Genomic DNA, 27,645 nt, shown 5'->3' on the forward strand with positions numbered 1-27,645 from the left:
ATGCTGCCCTCTAGCGACACTATAAGGGAAATGACTCATTGACACATGACTTATTCGGACTACTCTGCTCTCTACATGAGACACTTAGAATTTATTTTATGACTGCTTTCATTTAATAACAGCAAAGTCACAAATGTATCAGTGTGCATCTGATTCTCTCAACTTTAAATTGTAATTATAAAGCCAAACCAAACAATCATAAGAAGAGATTGTAGACTTCTCCTAACATGTCCAGAGTAAAAGCTGTTGTTGCTTATAATGACCTTCTCCAGTGACAAAATACAAACATAGTCTCATAGTCTGCTGAGAAGGCTGATACCGAAAATCTGTTAAATCCCACTGCAAAGGTTGGGTAGCACTTATCATTCTTTCTACGGTACAGTAAGTCAGGTGAGCTTTTGAACAGACAGTCATTTTAAGGTCCAATCTCAGGTGACATTAAATTCACTTTAAACTCTTTGCTACAACAGTTGGGAAAACTACCAGCCTGCTGATTGGTTGACCCCATCACAAATCAGGAAATAAAACCTAAAGATTCAAACCTGTCAAGATAGTTCATATCCAGCCTTTGGGTCTCAGTAATGGTAGCCTACATCAGCCTATCAAATGTACTGTCATCGTACATCGTACATCATCGATAGGCTGAGAATGCTGCACTGTTATAAAATCATATGCAAAGGGAAAGACCCCTGATATGACATTAGTAAATGTAAACTCCTGAAATTGAGAGGTGTAAAGAGGGTTTGCATGTTTATCCATGTACATGTACTATTTTGCTTCAGTCTCACTGCTCTAATAATACTTTATTTCTGCAGCAACAGCTGTTTTCAGCAGAAAAAAGTTCTAATAAAGACATTATACACTAACTGCTCAGCACTGGGACATCCCTCTCTCCGTTTTGCTTAAGAAGTTGTTGGCCAGTGAGCAGGAAACTACCTGCACCTGGGTAGTTTAAGCCTATTTAGCTGGTTTCTGTTAAACCTTACTTACTGTTTAGGGTCAAATCAGACCCATTTTTACATTTGAGATCTTTAAATACACCATATTCACATTTCTTTTAACCAGACTTGTCCTGATGTGAGCCACAGTATCAAAAAATAGAAATAATAATTGTTTTCTTTTGCAGTTGATAAAAAATAAAAAATCAGCATTAAAACATGCTTCATATTCATATTCTTTATTCATATGTGATTACTTTTTTGTTGTTGCGAACTCTGAGCCAGTTCGTGTCAATGGGGGCTCATCACAATGTTTCTTGCTAAGGTTAAAGCCAAGCTTGAATGTGACAATGAGAGCATTTGAAGGATTATTTAGCCTGTGTTGTTTAAAACCTTGGGAATGTTGTGGTCTCCACATGGCATTTGTGTAGACCTTGGGCGTTGCTGTATGTGTAATGCTTCTGTTTGCTGACTGTAACAATTTTAGGGGGTAATTGTTTGCAGCTTGTTGCACTGTACCCAATAGTTTTCCTAAAACTTTAACTTTTTGCTCTGTATTGTGTTGCTTTTGGGTGCTGTGTTCTGTATGTGTGTACCTTTTGCTTGTGTGAAAATAAAAATAAACTTAAACTGATAACACAATGTATGTTTATGCAGAGTATTCATGTAGAAAAACCATGTATTAGTTGACAGACTTGCTAGCTTTTTAAAATTAAACAAACGCGGAAATAAATATCAGTGAATCCTCTTGGTTCGCTAGGTGCCTTTTGAACGTGCCCGTGCGTCATGTCGTCATGTGTTCCCCCCTCCTCTCTCTCCTTCTCCCCGCGGACAGACTCAGCCTCAGACATGGCTCCGTGACCTGACACATGGCAGCTAACAGCCATGAACCAAAAACACCAAAATCTGACCATGTCTAAATAGCCTTATTCCGCTTTCTTTCGAAATTATTCCACCTTCTGCAGTTTCCTAGGTAACCAGCCGGCTGTCAGTCCCTGTCAGCGGGAGAGGCGGACTGCTGCTCCCCCCCCCGGTTTACTTTCCTCTAATATTCGCTTCATTTTTTTTTAACAGTCACCATTAAGTTTCCGTCTCTTCTGTAATAAGCTCAGCATGGGTGTTCAGGGTTTCCTAGAGTACATAGAGAAGCATTGTGCCAGTGCCGTGGTGCCGGTGGAGCTCCAGAAGCTGGCCCGGGGGAGTATGGTAGGAGGTGGCCGGCAAAGACCCCCTCAGAGCCCGCTGAGGCTGCTGGTGGACGCGGAGAACTGTCTCCACCGGCTCTACGGAGGCTTCTACACCGACTGGGTTAGCGGGGGCCAGTGGAACCACATGCTCGGCTACCTGGCTGCCCTCTCCAAGGCCTGCTTCAGCGGCAACATTGAGCTCCTGGTGTGCTTCAATGGCGCCCTGGAGAAAGGCCGTCTTCACGAGTGGGTCAAGCGGCAGGTGAACGACAGGCAGACCGCCCAGCAGATCATGAGCCACGTCCAGAATAAGGGCACCCCGCCGCCCAAAGTATGGTTCCTGCCTCCCGTGTGCATGGCCCACTGCATCCGACTGGCGCTCCTCAGGTTCCGCGTCGGGGTGAGTGAAACCTCGGCCTGGCAGTGCCTGTTGAGCAGAGCCTGTTTTGGACTCCAGCCTGCAGACATGAGCAGGCTCTGTGGTTAGCCTGCTAGCTGCCCACCATGTCATCAGTGCCAACTTCACCCATCAGAAAAAGCTGTTTCCACACTGGGCCAAGTTAACCCTGGCGGCCTTTATGAGCGTTAGCAGTGGGGTCAGTGGCCTGCTTTGCAAAGCTCAACTCATTCTGTTTTCTTGTGAAAAGATCTCACAGTATGAATGATGTACTCAGCATTAGAATAGGGTCTGATCATTAATTAAAAAAAGCCAGGTGTTTGCATAGTAGTAGTAGCAGAGCAAAAACAACTGACTCATTAGTAGAAATGAATCACTCTGGCACATTCAGACAGTATTACTAGAGGTGAAATGATCAGTCCATCAACAGAAAAATGATGAGACTAATCTAATTCTAATGTGTTAATAGATATTTTGAACCAATAATGCAGTAAATCACTGGTTCCAGGTGGTTAAATGTTGAATATTTGCTGTCTTTCTTCATATTCTCTGATAGTTATCTGTTTATCTGTTGTTTTGTACTGTTGGCCAGAAAAAACAAGTTATTCAGGATGTTAAAATTGTGAGCCATGAAGACAATCAGCTCCTGACAATGCAAATAATAGCAAGGTGCAGCCCTGAATATAGCTCTCCCATATTTCATATCTATAAGAAATATTTAATAGATGGTTTATAACTAATTATAATGTAGTTATAAGCAGATTGAGGTCATTTTTAATTATAATTTTTCCTATGAAGACTAGGGCTGGGTATCGTTTAAAAAGTCCTGATACTAGTACCAAACCAAGTATCCTTAAAGTGAAACTGATACCAATTGAATACCCATCCTGTGAATAGAAGTATTACATTATATAAAGTACCTCCACTCCTCCACATCTAAATGACTCGGTTTTACACAAATGCATTTTGAAAGTCTTCAAATTATTAATATTTATTAAATATAAAATCAAATTGAAAATGAAAATTCACTGACTTCACCACCACAGACAGGTTGTAGCTGCTGTGGCAGTGGGCCAATCACATGTCACATTAAATCAAAGAAGGCTTGCGTTGATTGGCTGTGAGCAAGTCCATTCAGATAGTCATATTTTTTTTATCTCTGAAGGATGGATTGTAGGTATCGTTTGACAGGAGACGTTTCCATACTACTTGGTATCGATTTGTTTTGGTTGATACCTTTTAAAGATATCAATATCCCCAGCCCTAATGAAGACATATTTTATATAACTGATAACTGATAAGTTCTGTGCATTGCATGGTATACAAAGTTTAAAGGAGCAGTGATTTAGTGGCCTTTAGCAGTGAGGTTGCAGATGACAACCGAATAAGTACACCTCCCTCCCCTTTCTAAGCATGGAAGAGAACCTACATTGTAAAGCTGCGAAAAACATAAAGGTCCGTCTCTAGAGCTGGTGTTTAGTTTGTCCGTTCTGGGCTACTGTAGAAACATGGCTGGCCTCCGTAGAAGAGGACCCGCTCCCTATGTAGATATAAAGAGCTCATTCTAAGGTTACGAAAACCCAACACTTGTTATTTTTGGGTGATTGTACACTAATTAAAACATATACTTATGAATATTAATAGTGTGTTCCACTAGATGCCACTAACTTCTATACACTGTATCTTTTTAAATATAGGAAAAACAGACCGGCAGAACCTTTTAGCTGAAGTATCGGGGGAAGTTAAAGTGGGATTGTTGTGCTTTTGCTAAAGAATCTAAACCAGGATCTATTATTTAGCTCACAGTTAAAAGGTGGTATCATTGTGATGTGTGGTGGTCAATTTGTTGCCTCATTCGTGTCTCTGCTCCTTCTCAGGTCGTCCAGAGCATCGAGGACCACCACCTGGAAGTGATAGCCTTATGCAGGGAGAACGGCTTCCACGGCCTGGTGGCCTACGACTCGGACTACGCCCTGTGCAACATCCCGTACTACTTCAGCGCCCATGCCCTCAAACTGAGCCGCAACGGCAAAAGCCTCACCACCAGCCAGTACCTGATGCACGAAGTGGCTCGGCAGCTTGATCTCAACCCCAATCGTTTTGTCATTTTTGCGTCACTTTTAGGTAGGCGGTGTTCCTCTCTCTGCCGACACACAATATAAATAGTACCGAGAGTTGAGAGCAAGAATGAGCTCACCCCCCGACTGTGCTTTCATGTGTCTGTGCTTTCTAGGAAATCACATACTGCCTGATGAAGACTTGGCTGCCTTTCACTGGAGCTTACTTGGTCCAGAGCATCCATTAGCATCTTTGAAGGTAAAAAAAAGTGTTGATTTCTTTAAATAAAATGACAGGAGTGTTAATTAAATGTAATAAACGTGAGCTTGAACATCGTTATCACAGGCTCTGTTCACACCTGGTGTTAACATGCATATCAGATCTCACTTCAGCGCTCTATATGCAAATAAGCATGTACAGGCTGCATGTGCTTAGTCTGCTGGATCTTAAAAGAATAAGAATTTTGTTAAGACTTTGGTGTGCGTGCAAGTAGTACTGTCACGATGACGATAAACTATATTGTTGTCATTTGAAGATCATTTTATACCACTGATATAATGATAGTATAATAGCATAATAATGCAAGGTGGGCCGGGGGTGGGATTATAACCGAATGTGGTCATATGTGACCCAGACCACCTCTAAATCAGGTCTGAGTGATCTGATCGTGGCTGCATTCACTCCTGTACTCATACAGTAGCTGTCATTATCTCATTCATAGTCAATATCTTTCTCAATGCAAAGCTCAGTGTTTTTAAAGGGGAATTACACAGATTTTTACAGTTATCTGAGTATTACTGCTCAGCACATGAAAACAGCTGGATGATGTTTTGTCAACATACTGTAATAGCCCCTGAGTGATGATGCAGTTGAGTTGCATTATGGGAAATGTAGTACAGCGCAGTACAGTCATCGAGCATCTTTTACACACATGTAGCGCAACAGGACATCATGGATCAGACTTTGGCTGGGCAATTAATCAAAAAATAATCGAAACCGACATTTAGAATCTCTAATCGTCTTAATCTTGCTCATGTCAATTAATGGTGGTGTTCACTGTTGCCATGACAGTAAAGGTTGCATATCTTTAAGGGATTTGAAAACTTGTCTCCAGTGATCATTTGAACCCAAACCATGATCTTTACATAGTTCTAATCAAGTCAACTAGACATTAACCACAGCGTCACACCTTAAAACATCATTATTATCACTCCCTATAGATCCTCATGTGTGAGGGCAGCAGTGCAAAATACTAAACAAAACAAACTGTGAAAATACATAATTGTTCATCAAGGGTGGAGATAATCGTTCATTAATCGTAATCGAGGTTAAAAGTTCAATTACTCGTGTTTTAGATTTTTGTCATAATCGCCCAGCCTTAGATCAGACTATCATTTCTAATATGCAACCCCTAAAAAAAGTTGCTTTTAAATCTTTATTTTTCTATAACATTGAGTTAATCTTCCTCGTGATGTGTGTGCTTGTGTGAGATATGATTTGATTGACAGTCCTGGCAAACAGAAGCAAACAACCCTCGAACTATTAAATTCTAATTCAATTGTTGCTAAATCCTAATTGGTGCATGCAAGTATGTGACATTGTGTTCTACCAGCTGAGCTCCGCCCATTTATAATGATTGACAAGTGCGCCGAGAAAAACAAAAACCACAAAAACGTCTGATGTGAAATAACCAAAACAGATTTAATTCTGGCAGAAATATGTTTTTTTCCATGCAGAACAGAATCCAACTGACTAAATATCTTTTCAGGACCTTTTTAAAAAGCTGATATCATCTCTGCCAGTAATTACATCAACAGAGGAGGTTTGTTTTGGATTCGAGAATGTCATCACTTTCATATTTAAATCTCTGAAATTTTAACACACATCCATCCAGTTATCTGTGTTGGTTATTATTACAGAGCTTCAGTCGCACAGCAGTTTGACAGCAGTGGCAGACAGTTGTGATTTAACACATTACACACACACACACACACACACACACACAGTAACCGTTCACTCTTCTCGACTGGTTTATTCGGGTCTTTTTTCCTTTTTTCACAGCACCACCCAATCAGTCTTTAAACAAATTAAGATTAAAAAGTCTAATTATTCTCATCACTCTGCACAAAATATCAGCTTTTATACATTCATTGTAGCTTATATATAAATATCATGGAATTGAAGAATTGAATAGCCAAAGGATTGAGGCAATCAAAGCTATAAAGGCTCAAATTTCAAGGCGTTCAGCTCAGTTCAAACCGTCTCAGTCTGCAGCTGCTGTCACTTGTTGTTTACTTATTAATCTCACTCAGTGAGGAGGAACTAAAGTAATTAAATTGTAGCCAACCACAGTAGCCAGGCCCAGTGTAGCTTTGGTTAGGAAATGCTTTTTGTTCCTCATAAAACATTTGCAAAACCAGATTTTAAACCTATCATCTAATAATTTTTTTAACATCTTTGTGTGCTTGCTATTAGTTTCTTCTATCCTGCCTTTGCTGTTACGTTCTCCACCAGCTTGACAACCAGCAGCTGTATTAGAAGGATGTAAATCAGGCTGCCTACATGCTCAAACCAAACACACAGACGCACGTATAAAGATATTGCTCCATAGGATTACCTCCACCTTTTTAAGGATGTGTTGGAGCAGGTGGAATATAAATCCAGGGTGTGGTCAGCTCTCATACACTGATAAAGTAATAAAGCAGGTGAGAAGGACACTTCCTGATAACAATCTGAAGATGGATACAGAGGTTATCTTGATAGTCGCGCTCTAGTAATCAAGTTGAAATTGTGTTTCTGATGACAGCACAAAGTTACAAGGCAATTTAAACTTAAATGTCAGGCTTGGCTTGTCCTGTGTTGTCAGCTTTGAAGTGAGAATGAAAATGCATTTCATAATGTAGAAAAATTAGAATAGAAAACTAAATACTTCCATCAGTTTGTCCTCAGACTGGGTCTGTCACAATAATTATATTATCAACTTATGGTACAATAACATAATCATCAGCATCATCATGTCTATATATGGACTTATCATATGATACATGGACATGACTTTGATCATTTTTTGACCTCAGTATTGCCACACTTCACATTAGCAGCTAAGAGGCTATTCATGTCACATTGGTAGTTTTTGATCCTTTACATTTGTCTTGGTGTGCAAGGACTTTTTAATTTTTTTTATTTGGACATTGAATAATCTGGAAATTACCGACACATTAGTTCTACTTGTACTGTAATTAAAATCATCTCTATTCTCCTCAGCTCATTGATTTTTGACATTCAGGAAACACACTCATATATCAATCTTAATTGGCTAATTGATTTTCATTAAAAACGACTCGTCACGATTGGCTCTCAGAGGCTGAGCGATGTTCATGTAGAGGTAAATTGTCAGGAAGATAAAACGGTGTAATGCATGTTTCATGGTTCGGACATCCTCAAGGAAACATGATGAATATGTCGATCAGATGTGTGACATGTTGTCCAGCACTGACTGGAGATTTACGGTGCAAATGCAGCATTGGAAACAGCATCAGGACCTTGATGTTAAAAATAATCCCTATAAACTTTTGATAGGTTGACCGGCGCTGACCTCAGTGTATTATCATTCCTCAGGTGCGTGCCCACCAGCTTGTGCTCCCACCCTGTGATGTGGTAATCAAGGCTGTGGCTGACTACGTCCGCAACATCCAAGACATCATTGACCTGGAGGCCATCGCTAAAGACATCTTCAAGCACTCACAGGTAATGAAGAGCACAGCTGGTTTTGGCTCTGTATTAAATCATGGACAGTCACTGTTGTCTCCTGCTGAGATGATGGATGTAATGCAGATTGTTTTGATCACATACTTTTTTTTGTTGGAGTGATCGATAACAGGCCTGGCTGTGTTAGGCTTTGATTTTTAAACAGATTTCCAGGTGACCCATTTTCAGGTCGCTAAACATTTTAATGAATAAATGGTTCAGCAGTAAAACAACAGGAGAGCTGTGTAACTGACTATATTTCCATCATACAATCTCAAGTAGCTTTTAAACAGTAACAAACCAATTCTATCCTGAGAGGCTCACAGCTAATTAACATATGTAATAAGTCAAGAATGCTTTTACATGGCTATTGAATCATTTTCATGCTTTATTATTTGAACTAAGTATTGAACAATTATTAGATGAATTGTCATGAAATGATGATGAGATTTTCATGTATGTCATGATAACTACTTTTGTTGGACGATATATTATCTCAGAAATAATTGCAATAAATGATATTATTGTCATTTGAAGATAATTTTATACCACTGATATAATAATAATATAATAACATCATAATGCAAGGGAGGGTGGGATTAGAGAGTGGGTGATATACTTGCTTAGCCAATGTGACATGAATAGCATCTTAGCTGCTAATGTGAAGTGTGGCAATATTGAGGCCAAAAATGATGAAGGTCATGTCCATGTATCATACAATAAGTCCATATATAGACATGATGAAGTTGATAATTATGTTATTGTACAATAAGTTGATAATTTAATTATTGTGACAGACCTACTTTCATGATCCCCAGAGGATAAATCCTAATGAGTTAAATTATTCCCCAATGCTTCCTGTAACCACATTTGTGGTTTGAAGTCAAATGTCTCAATAACTATTAGATGGATTTCCATGATAGTTGGTTCACACATTCTTGTTCCCAGCAGGGTGAATTGTAATAACTTTGGTAACATCTTAACTTTTTTTCTACTAGCTTCATGTTGTGATAAAAATGTGTCCAGTTTTTGTTTATAACTAAATGCCTGCAAAACTAATTATGTTCTCATTAGCTTCTCATGATAGCATGCTAACCCAAACTGTTGAAAATGTTAAAACATTACACCTGTGTAGTATCAGGGCGTTAGCATTGTCAATGTGTGTGTGTTAGCGTCATGGATGTGGTTAGCATTTAGCTCAAAGCACTACATACAGCCTCACAGAGCTGCTAGCTTGACTGCTGACTCTTATCTTTCACTATTGTTTATTAAATATTAAAGACACTGAACTTCCAGGTATAGAAACCAAGAACTATGTGAAAGACCAGTACTTTGAAACCAAAGAGATTTACTTTTATTCACAGAACTTTCTGGAAAAAGATTTTAGAAATGTAGCGCTAAAAAGTGTTGTTAGCTTATTTTCTAGCTAACATTTAGCTTTGAGCCAACTGCAACGTTTTACCAAACATGTACAACACTGAGCAGTTTCCAACAGAAATATTACACAATTATATCATGAAGCAGGTATAAAATTAGTAAAGAACACAAAATATACAGATAAATATGTACATGTAGTAGTGTAGGATCAATATAAACAATGAAAAAGGAATCTAGATTTTTACTTGCTGTTTATTTGAAGTTTATTTGATGTCTGCACTAAATTTCCAGTCAAAAGACATTCAGTGAAGAGTGTACAGCCTCAGACTCAACAGAGGATAATGAGTCATGAATGCGTTACTGTGAAAAGGAGAAAATGTGATAACGTGGCTTCATCACACATTTCACTGTGTATTCATGCATTACACTGTGTCAGTCAACATTTCCTCTTCTCATTTCTTATTTCAACCACTTAAAATATCTGAATTTGTTTTAACAAAAGAAACAGCATCCAAAAGAGTTTTAACAAGTATTTGCAAAGTGTGTGTACTGGAATAGAATAATGCTGGCAGTTCATTACCAGCATAAAACACATCAATTATTATGTGTACACTACTCAGTCATTTTAACTGTGTTGGGAACTATTTAACCAATATGTTTGCATAGCATCTTTAGCTGTAGTGCTCTTTGTCTGTGTGGACTGTTCTCTGACTGTGCTGTTATTTCTTTTTCTTTCAGTCCTGCACTGACGACAAAGTCATTCGATTCAAGAAGGCAGTGGAGTTCTACTCAGCCGCCAGCAGACCCCTTCACTTCCCTCCACACTTAGGTGGGTTTCTCTCTAAAGATGATGCACAGTGTGAAGGGTCTGCTGTTGAACACTGTTGGTCAGAGCGCATCCACAGCAGGAGGAAAGGTTGCTGTGTAAAACGTTGAGAGGAACAGATGACTTGAAGATAGACCTGCAGGGCTCCAGTCTGGCTAAGGACTCACATTGCCATGTCCATATGTATCATTACAGTGCCAGAAATGTCACATGGTATATGCATGGAGAGGAGGAGGAGAAACATACATGTTTACACTTATTTTACCTGGTTAGACCTTTTATCAGGACTGTGTGGGAACTTGACACCTTTTATCTTTCTTAAGCTCCTGTTAGAGTGGATTACCATCACAGGGTGAGACAGGGAAGAATATATACTGTGTACTCCTCAAATATACATAATCCACTGCACCACAGCGTTAATATCAAAATCATAAGGGGGGCGGAACTACGCTCTCTTACTGTCATGTTCACTGGAGACTCAACCCTTCTTTTCTCTTGTATATAGTCCATTTTGATGACTGTATCAAATCCAGCCTCCCTGCTTTAGTTCTTAGACAGTGGGTTAGTATTTCCATGGATTATATTTCCTTTTATAATGTCCACTCAGTGTCGTGGGCTTGGAGGGTCACATTTCAACCAGCTCCTTGTGATTGCATTTGGCATTTTATGTCCTGTATCAACATTTCTCCTCAAGAATCTGTGTAAGCCTGTCTCAGAATGCTTGTAATTTCATACAACATCACTGTGTATTGCTGCTGCATGCCTAATTGTTTATTTTTGATATGGGGTGTGATAAAGAAGTATGAGTCCTGACTTCCACATTTGAACTATCACATTTCTAGATGGCATTTAAACTGTGAGACTGGGTCTGGTGTAAAACAGACACTCTGCAGGACAAAGCCAAAGTGGCCACAGGGGGGTGCAGGAGAGTAGAAAGTGAAGCAAAGATGCTGTGTGAGTTGAATAAGAGTCAAAAATCGTTGTACCTCTGGGAGTCATGACTGAGTCAAACCTGAACACACAGACATGAAACTACTTCCTCATGATATCTTTATCTCTGATGTCTATCACCAATAATCCTCCATAAGAATAAGACATCAGAGAAAAGAAGATGCTGCAGAACTTGCTTAAGAATCATCACATTTTTACATTTTCTTCAGTGTCACATCCACTACTACACTGCAAACAGGAGCTGCTAATAGCTAATCCTGCACACTTTTAATGGTGTCAGTATGTTACAATATTGGCAAAAAAAACCCCAGCAGACCTACAGTATATGTAGCTCTAGTTTTTATATGCCTTTTTTATATGAAAGTCAACAATCTAACAAGGTAAAATAATAAGTTCTATCTGTGTGTTTATTTCACAGTCAGACCAAAACACATGCGAGTGCCTGCTGCAGTGCCACAACACGCATCTCCAAAAATGCTCAACATTCCACAGGTGCCGCCGCCGCCTGGAAAACCCGGGGTAAGACTGTTAAAATACACTTCATCCAACAGCGATCTAGCACAGCTGCTTCAGTAGAACTTATCACACCTTTTTGTTTTTTTTGTCAGGTCCAGCACTCGTACCCAGAGGCTCCGGCGGAGCGCGGCCCGCCTCTGGACTCGGCAGCGAAAAACCTCCCGGAGCAGAACAGCTTCGGCAACATTCCTCACGAAGGGAAGCACACACCGCTCTACGAGAGGTCGTCACCTATCAACCCGGGACAGGCCGGCAGCCCCGACCGCACAGAGGCCGCTTCCTGCAACGCCTCCTCCACCTCCTCCTGCTCAGAGAATGAAGAGAGCTCAGCCACAACTGCCAAGTGAGTTCAACACAGCTCATCCTCATTCTCTCTGTGCCACTGTGTCCATTCATACAGAACATCAGTAGCTTTCTCTTTCTCTAGAAGCTATAAGTGTGTGTGCTAGTTAGTCACATACATGGTGATCAGTGAGGCATGTTGTGATTGTTATTCACAACACTTGTATATAGTAAAACTTAATAATAATAAACTTTATTTATAGAGCACCTTTCATATAAAGGATGCAGCTCAAAGTGCTTTACATAGAAACATACAAATACAATTACAAGAGCAATCAAACAAATACAAATAAAATAATAAAATTAGACAGTTTGTAATAAGTTAAAATGACAGTAATTAATTAAAAGCCAGATTTATTGAATATGTTTTCAGCTGTGGTTTAAAAATGTCCACAGAGCTCACATCTCTTATAGTTTTAGGTAGACTATTCTATCATTTTGAAGCATTACAAAAGAAAGCTACACTTCCTGTTTTCTTGTGCATATAATTGTGTGTATTTAAAGATCTGGGAGCTTGTGAAGTCGTTAGGGCTGGGAATCGATCCGAATTTCCTGGATCGATCCGATTCCGATTCGTAAGGTCACGATCCGATTCGATCCACGATTCGATCCGATTCGATTCGATATCGATCTATTTACAGACATAATGCAAATAAATACTGTCCCATGTGCTCCATGTGTTTGTGATTGTGTACGTGTAAGAGGGACACAGAGAGAGAAGAGTCAAGAATCAAGTATTTATTTTAGACAAAAATCCAAGTATTATTTGAAATTTCAGTAACATATCCATGGCATTAAAACAATGACCAGAACTAAACAACAATGACCAAATAAAATATAAATAAATTAAAATTAAGTGGCCCTCTATATTGGAAAACTACAAGAACCCCCTGTACCCAGTCTTTGACAACCAGATACTTGTGAAATGCCATTTACAGGTTGTTCATGTAACAGATGGCTTGATTGAAAAAAAAATAAAACGCCAAAATGCCAAAATGCTGCCATTACGATCAGCTGATCGTAATGGCAGCATTTTGGACGGAGGGAAAGGGAACCGTTTTCTCCGTTTCATGTTTTTATGTATTTAATAGGTAAAGATACAGTATGCATAGACAGGCTAGTGTTGCCAAACATCAGCCTTCATTCCAGAAGGTGATTTTAGTGGTGCCGTGAGAGAGAGAGAGAGAAAGAGAGAGAGAGGGAGAGAGAGAGAGAGAGAGAGAGAGAGAGAGACCAGTCGGTCATGTCAGCTGACTATCAGCTGATCGTAATGGCAGCATTTTGGACGGAGGGAAAGGGAACCGTTTTCTCCGCTTTTAATGTTTTTATGTATTTAATAGGTAAAGATACAGTATGCATAGACAGGCTAGTGTTGCCAAACATCAGCCTTCATTCCAGAAGGTGATTTTAGTGGTGCCGCTTCAGCCATCTCGCTATCTTAAGTTTCGGTTTCGTTTAGCCGGCACTCGCTTTTTATAGTGCGCCTTGCGCGTCAAAGAAAATAGTGCCTTTAGTCACCTGGAAAAGATCGATCCAGACATTTTTGGATCGATATCGTACTTTTTCAGCGTGAATCGATATCGGATCTCGGATCGATTTTTTGACCACAGCCCTAGTAGTCGTAGTAGTGTCAGTAGAGTCAGAGTGATGTAGGCTGGTCCACAAACCAGCTTAAAATCTATTCTAAAACATACTGGAAGCAAATGAACTTTAACTTGATTCAGTTAAAACTCTATGAATTTGAATTAGTTGTAGTTTTTGTAGCCCAGTAAAAACAATATATATGACTTGTAAATATGAATCTTACATAGAAACAACAGGTATAACTTATTAAATTTGATCTAATCACACCTAACAGTGATGTCACAGGCTTCTGGAGTACATCTGTACGTCAAGGAGGTCAACAAAAACCAGATTTTCTGTGGCTGTTGAAATATGAGAATGTGACTCCTGGAATGAATGTGATGTGATCAGCTGATGGTTTTATTAGAGAGGACTCAGTTCACTCATGATCCTACAGTTCATTTTTCATTGACACCTGCCAGCAAGAGTGATCTTTACCCTGCTGAAAGTGAGCATGTGTGTGCCGTTGTAGTCATGTTAACGACTGTAAGGGAGGATGGGAGCAAAACGGAAACACCGCTCATCCTGAAAACACACCAGAGGACCTGGAGGACCAAACAAAAGTGAGTGGATCATCAGGAACAGCTCACATCAGACCTGATCAAGAAAGCCAGCAGCTGTCTAACCCTCTCCGTCCCCCTCCTCTCTCTCTATCTGCAGGCTGATCTCTGCGTGACTTCTGCCGGGAGCCCCACGTCACAGGCTGGAGGTCTCCACAGCCTGAACGCTCACATCCCCTCCCTGCTCTCCATGCCCACCAGGAACCACATGGACATCACCATCCCACCTCTGCCCGACGTGGCCCCCGAGGTCCTGCGGGTGGCGGAGCACAGACACAAGAAGGGCCTTATGTACCCCTACATCTACCACGTTGTCACAAAGGTCAGGCGGTCGCTCTCACTTTAAATATCAGTAGAAAGTAATTCAAATAAAGCACATGTGTAGATAAAGGTGTGTCTTTGCAGGGAGAGATCAAGCTCTCCGTCACCATTGAAGATGAAGCTAATAAAGACCTGCCTTCAGCGGTGCAGCTGTTTCGGCCCATCCGTCAATATGTTTACGGAGTTCTCTTCAGCCTGGCAGAGGCCCGGAAGAAGGCTGAGAGGCTCGCCATGAGGAAGAACTGCCTCCCTGAATGTGAGTCCCTGCGAGTCAGAGAGATCCTTAATGTCTCTGTGTCACCCGAGCAAGTATTTATCAAATAAGGAAGTAACTAACCAAACAGTTTCAGTGATGCAGTTTTTTTTATCTCCCCATGTCCAATGATTCCAACATAATTTATTTAATCATCACACACTGAACAATCACAGATATTATTGAAAAATATCTGTTAAAAAAAGTCAAAGCTCCAGCAACAACTTTATTAATAGACCAAGCGTTTCAGCCTGCAGCCTTCATCAGGGTCATCATGAAACAAATTATAAGCAATATTTAAATAGGGTAGTTAAAAAGCAGAAAAAAACTTCAATAGGTGAAAAAAAATGTTTTTAAATGATCCATCTTAGTTGATAACCCATTGCAACCCATGCACCTTGGAAGTACAGTAGGTGAAGTTGTGCCAGAAACCTCCACTCAAAGTTCAAACTCTATTCTATAACTTTAACACAGCTTCATTTTTACATGTGAGGTCATTTATTTGACCGACTTTTTGTGGGATGTAGAAGAAAACATATCCTTCCTGCAAAACCTGCACATCACACAATGAGAAGAAAAACAGTTGATTAAAATCTGTCATTCACACACTAATAAATCAAACTTTCCTCACACAGAAAATATGCATATGAATTCCAAACCAAAAATATTTCTTATAAACTGAAGAATCTCTACAGCAACTAGAGACTTTCTTTACATGTGTGATCTTTGAAAGCAGAGCAGGACGCACCCTTTTTAATCTCTGTAGTTGAACAGTTGCTGCTGCAGCTCATCACTCACATCAGACTCTGTGCTGTTCATGCAGAAATGAAACCTACACAGTTAAAGAGGAAGTCTGCAGATTTCACACATCTTTATCAGCGTGTGTTTCCAGGTATTAGGGAGTACTACTACTGCATATGTGTGGAGAAAAAAAAATAGTATGAAGCATTTAGCGTCTCCAGAGGAAGATGTGTGAAATCTTACAAATGGCCTTGAGTGATGTCACTAAACACGGTTTAGGCCAAAGTTTGAAAATGAAACAAATCTGCATGTGTGGAGTTAGAAAGAAATGAGTGTTGCTCCAGGCTAAATTATCCTCAATCTCTGACTGAACTATACAACTATACAATATATATATATATATATATATATATATATTGTATCGTTATATCAGTGCAGTGTTAAATCAGTGGAATACTCCTTTAAATTACCATCACATTTACTTAATGAGGCTCTATATTATTGCCAAGGTTGGGAAGGTTACTTTGTAAATGTAAAAGGTTACAGATTACTAGTTACTCTATTTAAAATAGTGTAATGTAACTATTTCAATTACTTCATCAAAGTAATGTAACTTGATGACATTTCTAATTTTCTAACCAATGTGTCCAGCTGTTAGGGTAAATGTTCCCATTAAGCACCAAAATCTAAGTTGAGCTGTTTTTCATGGATACTGACATGATTTATAAGAGAGATCATTTCTTATTAAGCAACATTTATCTCTCATTGTAAAATGTTTTCATTAGTTCATGTAGATTTTGAAATATAAAATAAAGATATTTGATGAAAAAAGTCAAAATAGGCTTAATTGATATTGTGACACCACTTAAGCCCATGTGTGCTCCAAATAAGCCCATGTCATCATCTATTTATTAGATATAAAAATATTGATTTCAAAAAATTAAAAAACGCAATATACGTAAGTATTCAGTTACATGTTAAATATTACAAAATGAGCAACTTCAGATATAACCTCCTTTGTAATCATTAACATTTTCATCAGTAATTGTAATTTAATGACACATTTTTTCTCAGTACCTGTAACAGATTACAGTTACATTTATTTTGTAATTCATTTACGTAACTGTTATATGTAACTAGTTCCTCCCCAACACACATACAACCTACACATAGAAAATGATGCTATATTGTGCATTTCAAATGTTACTAATGTTTAATATTTCAACAGCAAATATATTTACAGTATAATCATCTTTATAAATGCTAACATTGACCTTTATGTCTCCATTAGACACACATGTGATGGTCAAAGAGTGGGCAGCCTACAAAGGCAAGTCTCCCCATACTCCAGAACTGGTGGAGGCTCTGCCCTTCAGGGAGTGGACCTGCCCTAACCTGAAGAAGCTGTGGTTGGGGAAGGCGGTGGAGGACAAGAACCGCAGGATGAGGGCTTTCTTGGCCTGCATGCGCTCCGACACTCCGGCTATGCTGAACCCCGCCAACGTCCCCACGCCCCTCATGGTGCTGTGCTGCGTGCTGCGGTGAGTAGACTGCACACCGAATCCGAAAGCAAACCCAACCACAGCGCAGACCTGACACACACTTGATGATGTAGATTTCACTGCCTAGGTTTCATTGAAGTGAAGTGGAGAGAGAAGAGGGAGGTGGAGGTGGAGGTGGAGGTGGGGGGGGGGGGTGATATCTGAAGACAGTGTTGATCAGTCTCTGCTGTCTGTAACACTGTTAACCTTCTGTGTTTTGCTTCAGGTTTATGTTACATTGGCCAGGAGTAAGAATTTTGCGTCGTAACGAACTTGACGCTTTCCTAGCCCAAGCACTTTCTCCTAAACTTTATGAGCCTGACCAGCTGCAGGAACTGAAGGTGACTTTGTAGTGATTTTTGTTTTTTGTTTTTTTTTCGTATGAGGAGTGTCCGAGAAACACGTACGAAAAAAAAAAAGTCTCGAAATATCCCGACCAGGATCCACATCCGAAAGAAATTGGCCTAGTGTCGCCAGATTCCTTGTCGTGGTGTTTCTGTGGACACTCGTCATCTCCTGAAGACAAAAAATAAATAAAACAACCTGCTCGACAAAAACGGCTGTTTTTTTGTACGGGCACGTTGTTACCGAAGCTGTAGCTTTGCTCACTAAAAAAAAGATTTTCGTAGAGCTTTGGAGTAACTTTTGAGGGTGGGGGTTCCTCGTGTCACGTGTGGATGGTTTATCAACTCCACATCTCGAAGCGAGTTAAGACGCTGAATTTGGACTCTAGATGAAGAGGAGAGAGAGAGAGAGAGAGAGTGTGTGTGTGTGTATAAACCATCCACATGAGCTGTGCGCTTTGGTCCTCATGTTGTGTCTGTGTGTAGCTCTGTCAGCCTGCCTGTTCTCCGCTGTGCCAGGTCATCCAGGGTTGTGTCTGCTGGCTTTCTGTGTTGGCTGGATTTAGTTTGGTTGTGTTACCGCTGTATTTAGGCAAGTCAGAAGTGAATGACGGGGAATAGGGGTGGCTGCTTACGCTTGCTCTGTGCTTAGCTTTGCATTTCACTCATCTGAATGCTCAGTTGGGGCTGTTAGAGGAATATAATGGCTTCTTTTTTTTTTAAATGTCCTTTTCACATGGATGTTTTCTAAGTCTGGATGTTTCTATTGCAGATCGACAACCTGGACTCTCGGGGAGTCCAGCTCGCCGCTCTGTTCATGAGCGGCGTGGACATGGCTCTGTTCGCCAACGACGCGTGCGGACAGCCCATCCCCTGGGAGCACTGCTGCCCCTGGATGTACTTTGACGGCAAGCTGCTTCAGAGTAAACTCATCAGGGCCAACAGGGAGAAGGCCCAGCTCATTGACCTCTGTGACGGTCAGGTTAGCCTCATCCACAACACCCACACACGTCTGAAAAAAAAGTGCGCTCCATATAAAGACCTCAGTATGCTTCCAGCCAAACATCATGTCCAAACAGCATCAGGAGGACAAAGTGTGTCAAGCTTTCTTTCCTCGAGGACATAAATGCTGTTGCACAGAAAGGTAGAGTAAACAATGAGAAGGAGAGGCTGACACTGTGTCAACTCACATCCGTATGTTAGTACGCTTCTTTGTAGTACACTGTGTGCACTTGTGTAGTGCGCAAATTTCACATGTTAGTGTCTCAAATCAAACATGGACATTGCACACTTACCGGAAATGATGCTTAGCTAGTTAGCAAGCTAGCGTTGGTAAGCTAGCATTAGCAAGCTAGCGTTAGCATTCGTGTTACCAAATCATTACAGACTGTTAAATCAACCCAATAAACCTACTGATGGCTTATATGTGACAACAGTATAGTGGTGCTTTGTGCGAAAAACACTATAATTTACATTAGTATAATGCAGCAACGTTCACCATAGTAACAACATCCTCGGACACCATTTCCTGTTTGAAAAGTGGTCCCTCCCCTTCCACTATGTAGCCAAGATGGCAACCGTTGAGAGAGAAGTGTCCATAGTTACACACTCAACTTTTTGACCATTTTTAGTGCATCATACAGGTTCTCGCTGTGCACTGCATTTTTTAAATACTCTTCAGTGTGAACGCACTTCTGCACTCAATTACAAAGTGTACAGAAGAAGACATCTGAGACACAACATGAGAGACTTTCAAACATTACACACACACACTTGTCAGTCACTGTGTTAAATTGTCTGTTTCAGAAAATTATAAACATGCTGTTCGACAGTCCAACAAGCATTTAGTTTCAAGCATACTGAGGCCTTTTCACATCAATCATATTGCTTTGAAACTTTAAACAGATATTTACATTTACATTTCAACAGTCCAGTTATCTGCAGGGCTTGAAAAGACACACAGTTCAGTTCCTTTAAAAAGGTTTTAGAATGTAGTAAAAGGTCAGAAATGTTGAATTGCAGTAATACAGTAATATTAGATTGTGTGTGAGGCTGCAAAAAGCTGGTTAAACCTTTCTAATGGAGCACCATCAGACCTGCAGCAGACACCGTCACTACAGCAGCTACAGCAGCTACAGCAGCTCAGACACTCTCACTGGAAAAATGCCAAATTGAACAAGAACTTCAATAAACTCAGTGAATGAATTATTTTGTAATGAATTAATCCATCCATCAATTTTGTACCACTTATCAGGGTCCAGGTCAGGTAACTGATTAATGAATTAGGAATTCTTATTATCCAACTGAGTGATTATAAATCATGCACTTGATAAGTAATAGTAGGTTTTATTGTCATACATTGGCCTGCATTCTGTGTGATACTACGAAGGTCTTACATTTAATGAAGTGAAAACTCCACAAACCCTGCTTTTGTTATTCATTCACACATGGATTATTCACTGATTCGCATTGTTGTTGAAAAATTAATGAATTAATTAATTAATGAACAAATGTTTTGATTATGAGCAGTTTAAGTAATGAAATAAACAACAAGATTTGACTGCTTATTTCAGACTTCTGATCCATCAATTATAATCCATTCATCAAAACAGAAGCTGTACATTAACTAATACAAAAACAGTCATTACTACACATTAAATACTGTTTCTTTATCAGTGTTATTATAACATTCATTAGAGCTGAAATATTAATTAGTTGATTCATTCTCTGATTCTAGCTTCTAAAATGTGAATATTTTCTGGTGACATTAGACTGAATATCTTTGGGTTGTAAATGTTTCACACATTTTTTTATACTAAACAACTAATCGATTAATCGAGAAAATAATCAACAGATGAATCAATAATGAAAATGAAGGCCGAAAATGGAATCGGCGAACGACCCTGATCTATATTCATAGCCGCTGTAACACGTGACATGAATATGAATCATATGAATATGAACGTGAATGAAACTAGCCGACACAAAGATTCTATTTCCACCTGGCTGGGAACCGTCAAAGTGCAGATGTGTCCAGATGTCACTCTGTTGTGATACATTTCCTCTGCACCAACAGCCATTATTACCTCTCCAGATAAGATATGCTGATACACATCACATATTAAAACCTGCTGTAAACGAGCCCTTTATCACACAATAGATTAATTGATGGAGCACATTAGATTATACCTCATATAAAGCTCTTCCTGCTTTTTTTTCCTGTTAAATCTTTAGTATCTCAGAGCTCATGAATCATGTTTCTACCAGCAGCTAGCTTTCAAATGTCAACGAGGTGAATAATGGTTTAATTCCCCAATAATTTGATCAAACAACTCTGATTATTGTGCTGGAACATTTTCTTTTTCGTCCGAGCCTCGCCCGCAGCTGAGCAAATGTACCAGTCTGTTAAATAAATAAGAGAGACACTTAAACGCTGCCAATAGTCTGATATTGATTAGATGCCTTCCAGCTGCTGATTTTAGTTTAATAACTACGCTGACTCAGCTCCAAAGAGTTTTTGTGTTGAGCCACAATTGGAAAAGGTCAAATTCAGTCTCACGCTGAGACAAGTAAACATTAGATAAAGGCAGAGTTCAAATATTTCACCAGATAAAGAGTAGAAACGGTGTCAAGGGTTACAGTCGTGATGAGTTTTCTCTCTCCACAGGCTGAGCTGGTCGCCAAGGTGGAGAAGATGCGTCAGAGCATCCTGGAAGGTCTCAGCTTCGTTCGTCCACCTCACCCTCCTCCGTTCCCGCCGCCACCGCCTCCCCCTCCTCACGGGATGCCTTTCTACCCCCCCAATGGCTCCTTCTACCCCCCGCCCCCCATGATGCCGCCTCAGGGGAGAGCCAGGGTGATGTCAGGTGAGCACAGCTGAACAGGGTACTATCTGCTAGTTTAAAAGTTAATGAATTCCTTCATTAAACCAAACCCTGCATGAATTATTAGGAGAGGTTATCTATTTGTCTTAGATCAGGTATTAATATGTTAAAGTCTGTGTAAAGTAAGAATAAATATGTGTTCTGAGTTTGACATACCACAGAAAAGTGTGTTGTTAACCACCCTGCCAAATTTGAATGATTAAAAAAATCGCCAAATATATGAAATTAGGCTTCAAAGTTCTGTAAAAATCAGCCTCTTTCTCTGCTCCCAAACGCTGTGGGAGTGCCCGCCGAGTTTGCTGAAACCCCGCCCCCTACCAAGTGTCACCTGTCAATCAAAGTCACCACGTCTACCAGAAACATGGACACTACGTCTGAGAGCTTTCTGCTGCTAACTCAGCTAACTGGCTAACTGTAGTAGCAGTAGTGTTAGATGTAGTAACAATAGCTGGCTGTTAGAGGGGTCTCTGTCTTATATAGTAGGGGAGGGGCCAAGGTCACACGGGCACGCCACTACGTCACGATGCTCTATTTTTTGCAGGCTCAGAAAATCAGGAAAAATGAGTTTACGGTTTAAAGCTCTGTCTCCACAATTCAGTACTGCATAGTTATCAGCCTCGTCACATGTTTTCTGTAACCATTTTCCAACATGTATATTGTGTTTAGAAGTAAATCAATGAATTGACTTTACAGACTTTAATATACAGCGTTCTCAAACTTGTTTAGTCTGGTTGAATCAGACACATCTGAGAGTTATCACGATATATCGGTATTGAGGATAATAGTGATATTTAGAAAATTAAATAATATTGTTAATATTGTTTAAATAATCCAACACTTCTTAAATCATTTCTGTTTCTTTCCACAAAAAACAAAATAAACATAGTTAAAGACAAGTTAACTGATAGCATTGTTACGTTTTTCAAATGTTCTCTAAATATTGCTATAATATGGTTTGGCCACTATGATAGTACAGTGAGACTCAGTGAATCTGAACACAGCAGTGGTAAAGCCACTCTTTAGATAAAGTGATCTCATTCCTCTCACAAACAAATTCTGTGGTAATTAATGTGTGGTGGGAACATGATCCGACCTCCATCTGCCCCGACTACAAGCCTGAGAGTCTGAGCCTGGCTCTCCAGTAACCAGGTGCACCAAAATTACGATTAATTGAACTTTTAACCTCGATCACGATTAATGAATGATTATCTCCACCCTTGATGAATAATGAGGTATTTTCAGTTTGTTTTGTTTTGTATTTTGCACTGCTGCCCTCACACCATGTTTAGTGATATTCTGGCACATGAGGATCTTTAGGGAGTGATAATAATGATGTTTTAAGGTGTGACGCTGTGGTTAATGTCTAGTTTACTTGATTAGAACTATGTAAAGATCATGGTTTGGGTTCAAATGATCACTGGAGACAAGTTTTCAAATTCCTTAAAGATATGCAACCTTTACTGTCATGGCAACAGTGAACACCACCATTAATTGACATGAGCAAGATTAAGTCGATCAGAGATTCTAAATGTTGGTTTCGATTATTTTTCGATTTAATTTGCCCAGCCCTACTTTGCATGCTGGGATGCAGAGAGAACTTAACAGGTCAGTGCCCTTAAAGAAAGTCCTTAGAAGGTATTCAAAAGTACTGCATACTTTTTATTTCACATTAGTTCAGCATCTGTAACCAGTGGTTACATCTAGCACAAGTGAGGCTGGTGTGTCACTTTATTGTGCTGCAGGAAACTTCTATGTTGTAGTAAAAAGGTCTTCAAAAATTATACATTTATTTTGGTGAACATGGCATAAATATTGGTTTGCATTCTCATTGTGGACCTGGACACATCTGACCAATGAGAGGAGTCCTCACCTGGCTATGATGCTTTTTAGGTAGCTCAATTTTTTTGTGGGTAAAAAAAGAAATGGGTCCAAATGTACCGGCTGTTCCACTGGTTCAGTTCTGAATCAGCTGCACGGCCATGAAGGAGTGCTATAATACCACACATGCACTGTCACTCTATCATTTTTATTAAAACATTTAACTGTTTGACTGTCCTCTTTTTTTTTTCTAAGGAATCCAAGGAATCCAGTCACAAGGCGGGAAGCTGGAGATTGCCGGAACTGTGGTTGGTCAGTGGGCCGGTACTCGACGCAGCCGAGGAAGAGGAGGCTTCCCTGTCCAGGTGGTGTCTGTTGGAGGACCAAACAGAGGGTAAGTACAGAAAGAGAATACGACTCACTTAATAATCTGTTCTGTCTATTATTATTATTTATCTTTATGTGTAATGTAGATATGTTTTTGTGTCCTGTAGTCGTCCCAGAGGAGTCATTTCCACTCCAGTCATCCGGACGTTTGGTCGGGGAGGCAGGTACCACACGCGGGTCTTCAAGAGTCAGGGAGTGTACCTGGTGAGTTTGTAATGAATCATTCTTTATGTGGAATACAGATAAAAAGAGTTAATTACACACACACAGCTTTTATATCAGACCTGCCAGTGTCAACATTTGAGAGGAAAACACACAAACATTCACCTTTTAAATGTGTTTGAAACTGTACTCCTACACATTTACTCCAAAAGTGAACTTATATTTGCACCCCTTCTCTGAATTTTGACACACAGGTAAATGTCATATGTGCGAGCCGCATCACGACATTAGTGTGACTAATGCAAATGTGCAAATGTCAAATGCTTCATCTGACGATGCTGCAGTTTTGACGTGGCTGTAATGTTTCAGTACATTTCATGGCTGTGTCTTTCTAAATGTTTCTCCCTGAAGGTGGTGCTGGCAGAAACATCACAGCGTCACCAAAAACACAAGGGTGCATGTGTCACACCACACACGTCATGTCAGTGGGCTGGAACTGTTCATCAATCAATCAATCAGACTTTATTTTTATAGCACTTTTCATACATAGTGCTTTACATAGTAAAAAACTATAAATAAAATAAAAATAAATGACTAAAAAACAGGAAGTGAGGAAACACTCTCATAGCTATACATTGAGGAGACACCAGAGGTAGGATTCAAAATTCCAAAATAAAATAAAAGATAATAAAAGATTTATCAAATATAATAAGTGTGTGGTATTATAAGAGGAAAATGAAGAGGAAATCAGACATAAAAGGTAAATTAAAATAGAATAAAAAGTATAGTTGAAGTAGATGTAGATGATGTAGATGGAGGAGGCAGTGAAGCCTTCTTCTATTTTTCTCCAGGAATACAGACTAATATCAGTTTCTGTTATGCTTCACTATAGACTGAACATCCTTTTTTACAAAAGATCAAAATACATCTCTGGCTCTTTTCACTGTGTAATTACGGTGCAACAACAGTATACACGGCCATTGTTTGAACTTTCAGCATTGGGATGAGACGGAGCTAAACAGCCTCTCAGCAGGTCTTTGTGCCCGTTTAAAACCCCGCTAATTAACTTCTACATTGCTCCTCAGTGTTTCTGTTTGTCAGCAGCACTTTCAGCCCACATCTGCCTTTTGTTCCTGTCGCACATCATTTTAAAAAGAAGAATGCGCACACTCACTGCTGCCGTGTAATTGTGTTATTTGGCAACAGCTTCAAATCTTCTTCTTTTTTTTTTTTAATGTCTCTTTTGTGCCAGAATAAGCCCGCTTATAAACCCGCTTATACATCTGGACACGACGCAGCGAAGGAGAGAAAGACGCCCAAGCCGGAAGAGAAGAAATCCTCCCCCGCGCCGCGAGACAGCCCCGCCGCCGAAAACGGTGTGGTGGTGGAGGAGGAGGACAAAGAGCCAGACCAGCTGAACGGAGATAAAGAGGAACACACGGCTCTCATCCAACCTGAAAGTGCCTTTAGCTGTGACTCCAAGACGTGCAATACTAATCCTCACTTAAATGCACTAAATGTAGACAGCGGCTGCCATAGAGATGAAGGTCTGGAGGCCGCCGTCTCAAAAGAAGAGTAAGCCTATTTTTCTAGAGAGGGTGAAGGATGAAAGATGGAACAGGATTAGGAATATCTGGAAATTTCGTTAAAGCCTACAGTCAATGTAAACATGTTTTCCTCTCAGACGGAGAAACGAGATGAAAATTCGGATCCCTCTCAGCAAACACAAAGCGTAGAAGACGTACGACGCGCGCTAGATTATGGAGCCGCTCGCTCCCTCGTCACCTACACGAGATTCCTACACGTTTATGAAATGCTTCTTTTTTTTCTTTTTTTTTTCCTTCCATCAGAATAATTAAAAAGCTTCATGAAAAATTTTAGTCGTTATAGGTTTGATACTCTTTCAAAGTACTTGGCATCACGTACGTAGCCATAGTACAGTTTATCAGTTTTGTGTTGTCACGGTAACTGCTTAATAAAAACCAAACTTAAAATAAAAGAGGAACATTAAATGCAGACATTTCCAATCATCAGTATGTTTGGTTTATATTTAAGCAGCTTGTGTCCATTAGTTCAGCCACATTTAGTTCCGGACGATTTCAGTCATTTAGCTGTAAGTAACATTTCAAGAAAGTCGGACGCGAAACATCTTCGTTAGATTCCGATACTCCCGGGGGGTTTTTTTAACTCAAAATGGAGAGGCTGTAGTTTTACCGCTTCAACATTAAGAAAAAGCCCTCTCTGCATGGTTCACAGTTGAACAGGTGTGTAATTATTATGCATGTTGTCCTTTTTTTCCTTTCATCCTCTTTCAAGTACTGTGCCCATTCGGAAATTTTACAAAAATCGCTAATATCAGTGATAGCCCATTAAAAGGTGTTAACTGTTAGTAACGGATTTGTTCTGACCTTAAAAATTTTTTGTGATATTGACCTCTGTTGCATTTAATTAAAAAAACAAAAAAACAAAAACATGTTATCTAGCCACTTTGAAATAGTGTATTCAGACTATATTGTTCTCTGTTGCTGTTTTCCGCATTAGTCAAATATCCAATGAAAAAGAAAAAAACGCATAAAAAGCTTTAATCAAATTCACACCCCCCTCCCCTCTTTTTTTTTTGTGCTCCACCTTCCAATTAAAACGTTAGCCAGTGATCAAGTTTTGAGATTTTACTTTGGTGTTGTTTTTAACACTCATGATTCTACTTCTACACCGTCATTTAACATCTCCACTTAATTCTCCTGAAGCTTTTCATCTTTCATTAGTGATCAGAAAAATGGTGTACCCCCTTCCCCACCCCACCCCACCCCCAGTCCCTCCCCTTCCCCCCCTTGCAAAAGCTAAATAGGTTACCTTCTATGTAAGTTGATGAGAGTTTTTCTTCCTAACTCATGGATTATAAAAGAAATGAACTGCTGTTGGGTTTGGTTGAATGTTGATGGATTGTGGTGTGGTGTATTTGAAGGCAACTTGGCTACAATGCTTAATAAAACTATATTCTTTTAGTACAAGTTATTGGTTGTTTGTTTATTTACCCCCCTCTCCATCATTCCTGTAACAGTATGTTTGCATTAATATTTAATTTTTCCCTGCATGCATTTTTTAAAGGCAGCAGTGAGAAAATCTGTTCAAAATGATGAAATGATGACTTTTAAGGTTTAAAACAGAAAATTAAAACAACAACAGATCATGGCATTGCTTTATTTAACCTACCTATGATTTTATAAAATGTTTTTTTTTTCTAACTATCAGCCTTTTCCAGATCTTTCTATTGAATCACACCGTCTTCATCACAGGATTGAGTTTGCTCTGTTGCCATTGAGATGGATCTGCTGGGGAAAAAAAGGTGCTACAGATAAAATAATGGCTGCTCATTTTGCATGTGATCATCCACCAGCATCACAAAACTGATGCAGACTGTGATATGGTTGAAAGCTCAGGGAAAGCTACTAAGTGGATCTTCAGTTAGAATTGTATTGTCAAGCAACTACTACCAAAGACAAGAATTAACTTCCATGCTTGATATAAATCTTTACACACATTCATTTACACAGTATTCTGTAACATTAGACTAATTAAATGATATTTATTTTGGAAAAATCATTTCTGAAAATTAAATGTCATTTTTATGTAAAGGTGATTTTAATTTATGGGACATGACAATGCAGTACA

The 27,645-nt window shown here is 39.6% G+C and overlaps 1 protein-coding gene across 2 annotated transcripts; it reads left to right on the top strand.

The window, feature by feature from the left end:
* Positions 1-1,776: 1,776 nt before the first annotated feature.
* LOC128354971 (constitutive coactivator of PPAR-gamma-like protein 1 homolog) lies at positions 1,777-26,978 on the top strand. 2 transcript variants are annotated; one of them, XM_053315095.1, is made up of 17 exons: positions 1,777-2,525; positions 4,400-4,646; positions 4,756-4,838; positions 8,199-8,327; positions 10,443-10,533; positions 11,900-12,000; positions 12,090-12,340; positions 14,435-14,525; positions 14,623-14,844; positions 14,928-15,099; positions 17,129-17,378; positions 17,605-17,719; positions 18,495-18,704; positions 21,390-21,588; positions 23,680-23,818; positions 23,898-24,015; positions 25,226-26,978. In XM_053315095.1, the coding sequence occupies exons 1-17, from the start codon at positions 2,052-2,054 to the stop codon at positions 25,550-25,552; spliced, it is 3,219 nt and encodes a 1,072-aa protein (XP_053171070.1). In that variant the 5' UTR covers positions 1,777-2,051; the 3' UTR covers positions 25,553-26,978. The 2 variants fall into 2 exon arrangements, with proteins under 2 accessions (XP_053171070.1, XP_053171072.1); XM_053315097.1 differs by having other exon boundaries at positions 23,919-24,015.
* The last annotated feature ends 667 nt before the right edge of the window (positions 26,979-27,645 follow it).

This window comes from Scomber japonicus, chromosome 3, assembly GCF_027409825.1.
Source record: "Scomber japonicus isolate fScoJap1 chromosome 3, fScoJap1.pri, whole genome shotgun sequence".
NCBI classification, from domain to species: Eukaryota; Metazoa; Chordata; class Actinopteri; order Scombriformes; family Scombridae; genus Scomber; species Scomber japonicus.

Bases quoted from the DNA above. Each gene is read 5' to 3' on its own strand.
- LOC128354971 (XM_053315095.1), top strand. From the start codon at position 2,052: ATGGGTGTTCAGGGTTTCCTAGAGTACATAGAGAAGCATTGTGCCAGT. The intron at 10,534-11,899 runs GTGGGTTTCTCT...TTTATTTCACAG, and splicing joins TCACTTCCCTCCACACTTAG to TCAGACCAAAACACATGCGA. The intron at 12,341-14,434 runs GTGAGTTCAACA...GTGCCGTTGTAG, and splicing joins AGCTCAGCCACAACTGCCAA to TCATGTTAACGACTGTAAGG.